Source organism: Monodon monoceros, unplaced genomic scaffold (genome assembly GCF_005190385.1).
Source record: "Monodon monoceros isolate NGI ecotype Baffin Bay Population unplaced genomic scaffold, NGI_Narwhal_1 Super_Scaffold_18, whole genome shotgun sequence".
Lineage (NCBI taxonomy): Eukaryota > Metazoa > Chordata > Mammalia > Artiodactyla > Monodontidae > Monodon > Monodon monoceros.
In genome coordinates, this window is record NW_021703774.1 from 127,110,443 (window position 1) to 127,122,894 (window position 12,452).

General features: G+C 38.5%; 1 protein-coding gene across 1 annotated transcript in view; it reads right to left on the reverse strand.

Annotated features, from left to right (window-relative positions):
• ALG6 (ALG6 alpha-1,3-glucosyltransferase) overlaps positions 1 to 12,452 on the reverse strand; it is a 57,563-nt gene that overhangs the window by 5,593 nt on the left and 39,518 nt on the right. Inside the window, exons 12-14 of the mRNA XM_029228619.1 lie at positions 11,469 to 11,539; positions 1,761 to 1,829; positions 1,430 to 1,628 (exon numbers count right to left, since the gene is read on the reverse strand). Of these exons, the coding sequence (XP_029084452.1) occupies positions 1,430 to 1,628; positions 1,761 to 1,829; positions 11,469 to 11,539 (339 nt within the window). The remainder of the gene's footprint in view (positions 1 to 1,429; positions 1,629 to 1,760; positions 1,830 to 11,468; positions 11,540 to 12,452) is intronic.

The window sequence follows — 12,452 nt, forward strand, 5'->3', positions numbered from 1 at the left end:
AAAAAAAAAAAAAGACAACTCAACTAAAAATGAACAAAGGATGGGAATTCCCTGGTGGCCCAGTGGTTAGGACTCCGTGCTCTCACTGCCAAGGGCCTGGGTTCAATCCCTGGTTGGGGAGGTAAGATGCCACAAGCCATGCAGTGTGGCCAAAAAAAAAAAAAAAAAAAATGGGAGAAGGACTTGAATAGGCATTTCTCCAAAGAAATTACAAAAAGATACTCAACATCATTAGTCACTAGGGGAATGCAAAAACCACAATGAGATGCCATTTCACACCCACTTTGTATGGCTATAATAATGGAGGGGTATAATTAAAAAAAAGCCAATAACCAGTGCTGTCAAGGATGTGGAGAAATTGGAATCCTCATATATTCCTGGGGGAATGTAGAATCATGCAGCGCTTTGGAAGACAGGCAGTTTCTCAAAATGTTAAACACAGAATTACCACTCCTAGGTATATACTTGAAGGAAATGAAAACATATGTGCACTGGTAAACTTAATACACAAATCTTCAGGGCGGCATTATTTATAACAGCCAAAAAGTGGAAGCAAGCATCTACTGAAGAATAGATAAACAAAATGTGGTATATCCATATAATGGAATTGGCAATAAAAAGGAATGAAGTATTGATACGTGCTACCACACAGATGAAAATCAAAAATGTGCTAAGTGAAAGAAGCCAGTCATCAAACACAACACTGTGTATGATTCCATGTTATAGACTGAACTGTGTCCCCACAAAATTCATATGTTGAAGCCCTAAGCCCCAATGTGACTGCATTTAGAGATGAGATTAAATTAAGGTTAAATGAAGTCCTAAGGCTGGGGCCCTAATCTGATAGGACTGATGTCCTTATAAGAAGAGAAAAAGACACCAAAGAATTCTCTCTCTACACACACCACACACACACACACACACACACAAGAGGCCACATGAGGAGACAGCAAGGTCACCTACAAATCAGGAAGAGAGGCCTCACCAGAAACTAATGCTGATGTCACCCTGATCTTGGACTTCTAGCCTCCAGAATTGTGAGAAAATAAATTTCTGTTGTTTAAGCTACCTGATGTGGTATTTTGCTATATCAGCCCTAAGGGACTAATGCATTCCATTTATATGAAATGTCCAAATAGGCAAATCTATCAAGACTGAAAGTAATTGGGTGGCTGTCCAAGGCTGAGGTTAGGGGTGAGGGTGGAATGGGGAATGACTGCTAAAGGGCACAGGGTTTCTTTTTGGGGTGATGGAAAATAATCTAAAACTAGGTTAGGAGGATGGTTGTAAAACTCTGTGTACATACTTAAAACACTGAGTTGCATGCTTTAAATGGGTGAATTTTATGGGAATTATATCTCAAAAATGCTATAAAAAAGATATTATAATAACTTTTTTAAAATAGTACCTTAAAAACTAAACAACTTACCAAATGTCGTATAATTCTTGGAAGAAATGTAAAACATGGAAAATATTTCCTAACAGAAATGGAAAAGGATTTCAACTGCAGTTCTTCTTCAGAAGTCTTTTCAAATATTGAAAAGGAGGTTGCACAAGCTATGAAAAATGCCACCACTGTCACAACCGAGGGCATTAGGAGTTCATCCTTCAATAGAAGAGGCAGCATACTATATGGGAAAACAGAAAAAACGTTAAAAAGAGAATTGTCAATTCAAACCATAATCACTTTGTAAAAAAGTTTTAAATGAGTTTATAAGTACTACACTGAAAATATTATATTGGAAATTGGTTTGACTCACCTAAATGTTGACACAAGTAAAAACCAAGTAGACATAAAAGGAATTTCCCTTAAAACTAAGCAGACTGGTCTAAAATGACAAAGAAAAATATATGTTAATCTTAGAGAATATAATTTCAGTGCTTACATGTAAAAATATGAATATATTTTACGTGTCTGATTTTTGAGGTAGTAAGAAACACACACACACACACACACACACACACACACACACAAAATACTCCATAGGGACTACTGATTCAGTTTTTTATAACTATCAATCCAAACTAAATGAATCTAGACACAGAGGTGTCAACTCCTCATAATAACTGGAAAACTGCTTCTTCCAGTATCCATTAATGAAACATTTTTTCCCTATCATACAAACAGTAGCTTAAAGAAAGGATCAAACAGAACTGAACATTCAGAGAAAAAGAGCTTTTTCACATATCTCATCCTACTTGGTAAACATGAATATCCTACTTGGTACAGTGGTTTTCAAACTTCTTTTTTATGATCTTCCGTATGACATAATGCTCAGCTAAGTTAAAAACTGAAAGACAGGACCATCATCTGCCACTGCAGAGAGGACAACAGAGGCCAGGAAGAATTATAAAGGGTTGCTGATGGTAGAATAAAAGAAAAAAGGACAAAATGAGTAGGAAGAGGCTACATGAAAAGAGCAATAGTGTAGGAAGAGGAAGCGTAACACCAGTAGATGGAACCACTGGCTTTATCAGAAAGCCGTGTAGGTTCATAGGTCCAAGCTCTGTGACCTCCTTAGCACTACCCCTGGTTGCATTACCTTCTGGATTCAACTGTGGCAATGCTCCAAAAGAAGGGTCTAGTCAGAAGACTTAAGTCCTACCTAGTCCCATCCCTGCCACTTACTTACTGTTTGACTTTGAACAAATGATTAATTTAACCTTTTTCTTATGTGTAAATGGAAATAATAACAATACCTTGGATTGTTAAGTAGTTGAAAGGGCTCTTCTGTGAGTATTATCTAGTGTTTATTTTTTAGTAAAACAAAAATAAAATCACTTTTTACTAATGGTGGTAGTTGTTGAATAATTATTTTTGTTGTTATTATTATTGGTCTCCTTATTTTAAAAGGTTTAAGTATTCTCCTTTCTTAGAAGGATGACTCCTCCTCATGTCAGCTAGAATATGAGATGGAAGGCCTAGGTTTATAAACTGATTGAAAACTACTGCACTAAAAGAAAATACTAGAGGACTTTCAATTTCATTGCTTTATGCTTTTATAATTGGAATGTATTTTTGTTAATTACAAGCACACAGTAGGTGTTCAATAAACATTATTTTCTGTTTCTAGGTCTTAATTCTTTCCCACTTAATCATTCGGTATTCATTTACTGAACATAAGCATTTATTGAAAATGTAGTATGTAAAAGCACTGCTCTGAAAGGAATGCAGTGATGAATGTAACTCAGCCCTTAACTTCTAGGTACTTAATATTTATAATCAAGCTGCAAAATCGTCTACAACCTCAACCTCTTCTCTGAACCCTTCCTTTCACCACCTTGTTCAAAACAAATCCTGGTTCTCTCCCACTAAGGAAAATGCTGCCCCTCTGCCCTGTCAATTGTGCCTGTTTTGCTGTTGTTTCCACAGCCTTCAAACAATTTAAAGGCCCTGAGAAGGGACATAACCTCTTTGCTCTTCATCACTACTTCCACACTACTCTCCCTCTCCCCACCTTAACAATTTCCAGCTTTGACTCTCCTGTCATCTGGCTGTATATCCCCTATTATGCCTCATCTTTGTTATCATCCACCAGCCTCAAGGATCACTTCACTCATTACTCAATAATTTCAACTTCTTACACACTGTCACTGTCTACAACCCTACTCATCTGAATTCTTGGCAATTTTAACGTACACATAGATGATCTTCCAACACCCAGACCTCTCATTTGCTGGAACTCTTCTCTTCTAGTGATCTCATCTTCAGGCCTACGCCTAGGGTCATATGCTAGACTGTCAGCCCTCCGTAATCACAACTCATCAGTTGCATTCTGACTACTATCTCCTACCTTTTCAGTACTCCAACAATCCCCCCCAATACCTTCGATCCATTGTTCCTAGCACATTTTCACTTTGCCTCACTATTTTAATGGCCTTTTCCCTTCTTACCCAGGCTAAATTCTAAGATCAATCATTATAATCACTCCCATGTATTCAATCTCAAATCCCAAGCAAGTGAGTTATCCTCACTAGACAAAACCATAAACCTGGAAATACCCAACTCTCCACCTGCACTTACTCTGGCCTTACTGAGCAACTGCTCTGGAGGAAAACATTTACCCGCACTAACTATGCTCATTTTAAATACATGATCATGATATTCAAGTGTCCAGCAATTAGTATATATTTCCCTAGTCTGTTCATACTCTGTGTCTCCTTACAAAGATAATTCCACCTTCTCCTCTCTTCTCATATTCCCAACAGCTCTAACCCACTCTTTCCTAATGACTTTGTCCTCCATTTCAATAAGAAAACTAAAGCAATTAAAAGAGAACTTTCACAGATGTCACCATCACATCTACTCTCTTCCCAGCAACTGTACTGATACAGTGTGTTCCCTCTTTTTATTAAGATGAACGATTCATGCATCTGTCCACAGCCAATCCTTCCATTTGTGCTCTAGATCCTACTCCACCTCTGTCTCTGAAGGACACTGCTCCAGCAACTCTTACCTCTCCTGTATCATCAATGTTCCCTCTTACTGACCATTCCCATGCCATTATCTCTCCTATCTGAAAACAAATAACAAACCTCTGTGACCCCACTTTCTCTACCAGTTATTGCTTAATTTCTCTGCTCTCCTTTTTGGCAAAACTCATCTAAAGAACTGCCTACCTATCTCACACCATATACAAAACTGAACTCAAAATGGACCAAAAACCTAAATATAAGAGCTAAATCCCTAAGTTCTTAGAAGAAATATGAGGGTAAATATTACCTTGGATTTGGCAATAGTTTGTTAGATACAACATCACAAGCAACAAAAGAAAGAATAGATAAATTGGATTTCATCAAATTAAAAATTCTGTGCATCAAAGAACACTATCAAGAAAATCCAAAGAATGGAAGAAAGTATTTGTTAATCATATATCTGATAAAGGTTTAATATCCAGAATATATAAAGAACTTCTAAAACTCAACAAGAAACAGAAACAACCACTTAAAAATTGGACAAAGGATTTAAGTATTAGGCATTTCTCTGAAGAAGATATACATATTGCCAACAAGGACATAAAAAGATGCTCAACATCATTAGTCTTTAGAGAAACGCAAATGAGAGCCAGAATGAGATACTACTTCATACCTACTAGGATGGCAAAAACAATAACAGACAATAACAAGTGCTGACAAGGATGCAGAGAAATTGGAACACTTATAATTACTGGTGATAATGTAAAATGGTATATCTACTGTGGAAATCAGTTTGGTGGTTCCACAGTAAGTTTACAGAATTATTATATGACCCAGAAATTCCACTCCTGGAGACCCAAGAGAACTGAAAACAAGTGTTCAAACAAAAACTTATACATGAATGTTCATAGTGGCACTATTCCCAATAGCCAAAAGGTGAAAACAACTCAAAATGTCCATCAACTGATTCATGGACAAACAAAATGTAGTATATCCATATGATGCAATATTATTCAGGCATAAAAATGAAGTACCAATACATGGCACAACATGGATGAACTTTGAAAATATTATGCTAAGTGAAACAGGTCAGAAACAAAAGGCCACATATTTTATGATTCCATTTATATGAACTATCCAAATCAGGCAAATCCACAGAGACAAAGTAGATTAGTGGTTACAAGGATTAAGGGAAGGGGAGAATGGGGAATGACTGCTTACTGGGTATGGGGTTTCCTTCTAGGGTGATGAAAGTATTCTGTAAGTAGACAGTGGTGGTGGTTATACAACATTGTGAATGTACTAATAGTGTATTTCACCATTTATATATATATATAATATATACTTAAATATATATATATATATATTTTAAAGAATCATCTATACTTATCTTCAATTCTTCTCTTCTCATTATGTCTTAAACCCACCCCAATCAGGCTCTTCCCTGCATCACTCTACCAACACTAGCCTTTTCTAAGTGACTTAGAAAAGTCACTTTTCATCAGTGACTTCCATTTCACTATGGCAAATAGTCTATTCTTAACCCTCATCTTATTTGACCTATTAACAGCATCTGATACAACTGATCACATCATGTCCTTTTTTCCCCAGTTTTATTGAGATGTAACTGACGTATAACATTGCACAATGTGAACAAAGTGTACAATGTGATGATATAGGTATATATTGCAAAATGATTACCACAATAAGGTTCATTAACACATCCATCAACTTAAAGTTACCTTTTGTGTGTGTGTGTGCCCTTGTGCGTGTCTGTGGTGACAACTTTTAAGATCTACTCTCCTGGCAACTTTCAAGTATACAATACAGTAAGTCCCCTACATACGAACAAGTTCCATAGTGAGAGCACGTTTGTAGTCCAATTTGTTTGTTAAGTCCAACAAAGTTAGCCTAGGTACCCAACTAACACAATCGGCTATATAGTACCATACTATAATAGGTTTATAATACTTTTCACACAAATAATACATTAAAAAAACAAACACAAAAAATAAAGAAAACATTTTTAATCTTACAGTACAGTACCTTGAAAAGTACAGTAGTGCAGTACAACAGCCGGCAAACAGGGGCTGCCATCGAGTGAACAGGCAAGAAGAGTTACTGACTGGAGGAGGGAGAAAAGGTGGGAGATGGTAGAGCTGAAGGATCGTCAGCCACAGGAGACAGAGGGCAAGCTGCAATTTCACTCACATGTGACGCTGAAGGAATGCACATTCGCATCCTTGAAAGTTCGCAACTTGAAGGTTCGTATGTAGGGGACTTGTTAACTTTTGCTAACTACAGCCAGCTACAGTGTATGCTGTACATTAGATCCCCAGAACTTATTCATCTCATAACTGTAAGTTTGTACTCTTTAACCACCTTCACCCATTTCCCCCCCACCCCAACCCAGGCAACCACCAACTTACTCTGTTTCTGTGAGTTTAGTTTCGATGCTTCTATGTCTTAACATTCCTCATTTAAGTGAGCTCATACAGTATTTGTCTTTCTCTCTGTCTGACTTACTTCATTTAGCATAACGCCCTCAAGGTTCATCCATGTTGTTGCAAATGTCCTTACATTTTTTTTCTTTGGCCGCGCCACAGCATGGCAGTGGGATCTTGGTTCCCCAACCAGGGATTGGAACTGTGCCCCCTGCAGTGGAAACATGGAGTCTTAACCACTGGAGGAAGGAAGTCCCCAGGATTTCCTTCCTTTTCTATGGCTGAATAATATTCCTCTGTGTGTGTTGGAGGGGGGAGTAATACGCCACTTTCTGTATTCATCTGTTGACAGGCACTCCATGTTTCCATGTCTCGGCTGTTGCAAGTAATGCTGTGAAGAACTAGGGGGTAAAGATGTCTCTTCAAGACAGTAATTTCATTTACTTCAGAAATATTGCTGGGTCATACGGTAGCTGTATTTTTAATTTTCTGAAAAACCTCCATACTGTTTTCCATAGTGACTGCACCAATTTACATTCCCACCAGTAGTGCACAGGGTTCTCTTTTCTCCACATCCTCATCAGCACTTGTTATATCTTGTCTTTTTTTTTTTTAATAAGTTTATTGATTGATTGATTTTTGGCTGCGTTGGGTCTTTGTTGCTGTGTGCGGGCTTTCTCTAGTTGCGACGAGCGGGGGCTACTCTTCATTGCGGTATGCGGGCTTCTCATTGCGGTGGCTTCTCTTGTTGCAGAGCACGGGCTTTAGGCGTGCAGGCTTCAGTAACTGTGGCACTTGGGCTCAGCAGTTGTGGCTCGCAGGCTCTAGAGCGCAGGCTCAGTAGTTGTGGCGCACGGGCTTAGTTGCTCCATGGCATGTGGGATCTTCTCAGACCAGCGCTTGAACCCATGTCCTCTGCATTGGCAGGCAGATTCTTAACCACTACACCACCAGGGAAGTCCCTCTTGTCCTTTTGATAAGATCCATTCTAACAGGTGTGAGGTGATATCTCACTGTGGTTTTGATTTGCATTTCCCCGATGATTAGTGATGTTGAGCACCTTCTCATGTACCTGTTGGCCATCTGTATGCCTTCTTTAGAAAAATATCTATTCAGGTCCTTTGGATTATTTGTTTTTTCTACTACTGAGTTGTATAAGTTCATTATATATTTTGAAAAATTAACCCTTTATCAGATACATGATTTACAAATATTTTCTGCCATTCCACAGGTTGCCTTTTCATTTTTTTTTTTTTTTTTTTGCGTTATGCGGGCCTCTCACTGTTGTGGCCTCTCCCATTGCGGAGCACAGGCTCCGGATGCACAGGCTCAGTGGCCATGGCTCATGGGCCCAGCCACTCCGCGGCATGTGGGATCCTCCCGGACCGGGGCACGAACCCGTGTCCCCTGTATCGGCAGGCGGACTCTCAACCACTGCACCACCAGGGAAGCCCGCCTTTTCATTTTGATATTTCTTTTGCTGTGCTGAAACTTTTTAGTGTGATGCTATCCCAATTATTTATTTTTGCTTTTGTTCATTCTGCTTTTGGTGTCATATCCAAAACATCATTGCCAAGAACAATGTCAAGGAGCTTCTCCCTTATGTTTTCTTCTACAAGTTTTACAGTTTCAGTCCTTACATTTAAGTCTAAGCCATTTCAAGTTAATTTTTGTCAGTGGTGTCAGACAGTGGACTTTGTTATCCTTAAAATTCCTTCTTCACTCAGCTTCCAGGACACCAACTCTTGTGGTTTGCATCCTACCTAGTTGGCCATTCCCATTTGCCTCTTCTCCCAGACCTCTTAATATTGTGTGGCCCAGAACTCAGTCTCTGGTATTCTTCTCTGTCTATACTCACTTCCTTGGTTATCTCATCTAGTCTCATGACTTTAAATGTCATCTCTACTGAGAAATTACTAATTTTATGTCTCTGGCTCAGTCTCTCTCTGGACTCCACTCATATATCCAACCCAGACTTGTATTTAAATACTAACTCAACACCTCCACTTGATGTCCAAAGACACGTCCAACACTGAACTTGGGAACCTCCCACCTTGTTCACATCTAGTGTAATCCTGCTCCACTTGCAGTCTTCCCCATTTCAGTCAATGGCCACTCCATCCTTCCCGTTCCAGGCCAAAAACCATGAACACACCTTTGATTTTTCTCTTTCTCTCACATGCTACATCCAAATCATCGGGAAACATTCAGGCTCTACTGACCACTTCTCACCTCTTCCACTATACGATCTTGGTCCCCATCGCCACCATCTCTCAACCTGGATAATGGTGATTGCCTTCTAAATGGTCTCTGTGTTTTCTACCCTTGCTCTGTACAATCTGTTCTTGACCTGCCACCAGAATGATCATTTTATTTTTTTTAACAGCTTTATTGAGGTATAACTGATAAACAATTAACTGTACATATTTAACATGTATAATTTGATAAGCAAAATGATCCTTTTAAAACATCAAGTCACGGGACTTCCTTGGTGGTGCAGTGGTTCAGAATCCGCCTGCCAATGCAGGGGACACAGGTTTCAATCCCTGGTCCAGGAAGATCCCACATGCTGTGGAGCTACTAAGCCTGCACGCCACAACTACTGAGCCCGCATGACACAACTACTGAAGCCCGCGCACCCTGGAGCCCGTGCTCTGCAACAAAGAGAAGCCACCTTAATGAGAAGCCCATGCACCGCAACGAAGAGTAGCCCCTGCTCGCTGCAACTAGAGAGAAATCCCGTGTGCAGCAACAAAGACCCAACGCAGCCAAAAATAAAAAATAAACAAAACAAAACAAAAAAAACACATCAAGTCAGATCATGCATCTTCCTCAAAATCCTTCCATGGCTCCCCGTTTCCTTCAGAATAAAAGCCAAAGTTCCCAATATGGCCTACAAGATCCTATATAATTTACATGCCTGTTACCTCTTTAACTTCACCTCCTATTACTTCCTACATTGACCACTGCACTCTGGCCACACTGGCCCTTCTGTTGTTCCCTAAACATATCAGTCATACTCCCATCTTAGGGCCTTGGCACTGGCTGTCTAGAATGTTATTCTCCCAGATATCTACTTGGCTAACCCTCACCTACTCCAGTCCACTCAAGTATCTCCTCAACAAGGCCTACTTTGACATCCTTGTTTAAAACGGCAACCTGCACTTACTCCTGTAACCCCAGCTCCAGTACTCCCAACTTCCCTTATCCTCTTTTATGTATCCTTCATGACTTTTATTACCTGCTAACACATTATTTAATTTCTTATTTTTATTTAATTATTAGTGTCTGTCCTTGAGAACGAAAGCTAAGAAAGTAGGGATTTTTGTCTGTTTTGTTCACAGATATATCCCAGGTGCATAGAACTGTATTTGGCAAATAGTAGGCCCTCAATAAATATGTACTGGGTGAAATATTTGTTTAATGATAGCTTAGCTGGAACCAGGTCAAGAGGAACTTTAAAATATTTGATCAAAATTATATTAAAGTCATGCACTGTTATGAATAATCTAGGTACAGTTGTAGAGTATGAACTTCCAGAAATTCAGGGCCCACGAGCTAATCTGAATGGTCAGATTATAGGTCACTCACTGATCGAGCTCCTTTCTCTGGAGTAGGAATCCTGGGGAAGATTATACATGTTTGAAAGCAATACCTCTCCATAGTTCCATCCCCTGGCACTAGGGATTTGCATAGGGTCAGCCTAGCCTCACATAACAGTGGTCAGATCTAACTCAAGTTTAGGCTTCAGGGGATGAAATTAAGCTGCCCTCCCAGTCTGCAATGGTACGAGACTATTTTTTTTGGAGGAAAGAAGCCTTCCCCATAGGCCAGCCCCACCTACTATAAAGCTCTGCACTAAGGTTTTAGTTCAAAGCTCCACCTAATAAAAGCAATACACCCTTCCATTTGTCATTAGTCATTTCATACATGCATCTTCCACAGGAACCTAGCAAACACAGGGTGAGGGGTGTGGCAGGCATGGGTGGAATTGATCTTGGGCAGGATTCAAGTATTCCAATGTGTTCTGGGCAAATACTATTTTAATATTGGGATAATATACCCCCAACTGCCACTCAATTTCTATGAAGAACAGGAAAAAATTTTAATGCTCCTAAAAAAAAGGAGTGTGGTTAGGGATTGCCAATAGGGTCTAAACAAAGGTTTTGACAGAAGAACTAAAAAGGAGGCAACATATAAAAGCCTCTAAAGAGGTTGATGGAGAGAACAGGCTATTGAATAGATGTGGAAATGAATGAAATGAAAAAGGCAAAGAAGACACACAGGCTCCAACCTAAGTAGAGCCTCTTTGGAAGACGTTTTTATTAGCATATAGAAAATATAAATGAAAAAAATAGGAAGAAATAAGATATCAGAAATTATTCCATAAAATTTCATCAGTTTAAAATATATCATAAAGAAGTAAAATTGTAAGAGATCATCATTCTGGAAAACATGTGATGTTATGAAATAATTTTATGAAATTATGTAACATTTGCATAGTTTTGATTTGCACTTAGGTGATTAAATGTAAGCAATAAATTTATTTACATATTATAAACACATCACAATAAACAAATAAAACATACTTGAAACATTTTTACTTACAATGATACCAAAAGAATGGACTTTTCATGTACTTGGAAAGAAAATAGAAAGAATGACAGTGCACAGCTAACCTTAAGGAAAAAGAGGACAAAATCAGACATAACAACTTACAAAATATAATATCAATTTAATTATGAATCTGACTAAAAATCATTTCAAGTAAAATTTTAAAGTTTAATATAGCTTGTAGCTAGAAGGAAAATATATACACAACTCTAATGTGCATAATATTTTATTCAAATTTAATAATCAAAATATTTTGAAAAGTAATTATTATAAAGCTACACCTAACCATCTACAACAAGTTCATTGAGTCTCAGTTATTAATAACAAAACTACTAAATAATCCAGACACAACAATCATACCTTCATCCTCCCTTGGAATCTGACAATTTAAATTAAAAAGCATGAAGGACAAGTAAGTCAAAATCTAAAACTGGCAAAGTAAATCCATTTTAGTGTTTTTAAAATGTGCACTTCAATAAAATATATTCAATGTTCTATAAAGTAATCACTTGCTATTTGGGATTTTAAATTAATAATGACTTAGATCTATTTTCAGGAGTTTATATTCTGCATATTAGACATTTATCTATATACATCCAATCTAGTTGCTCAAACAAAAAACCTGGATCACTATCTTGTACATGCTATACATCCAATCCATCAGCAAATCCTATCTACACCATCTCCCAAATACAATATCCACTGACTTCACTCCCCTCTGCTGATGGTGGCAGAGGAGTGGTCTAAGCCACGCCCACCTTTCTGCTGGGCCACTGCAATAACCTCCCAACTGGTAATGCTCCTGCCCCCGACAATCCATTCTCCATTTAGCCACCATATCAGATCATGTAATTTCCCTGTTTAAAATCCTCCCATAGCTTCCCATTACACTTAGAATAAAATCCAAACTCCTACATAATCTGGGTCCTGCCTTCTTCTTCCAGTCTTTCTTACTGTCTCCCTCACTCATTTCACACC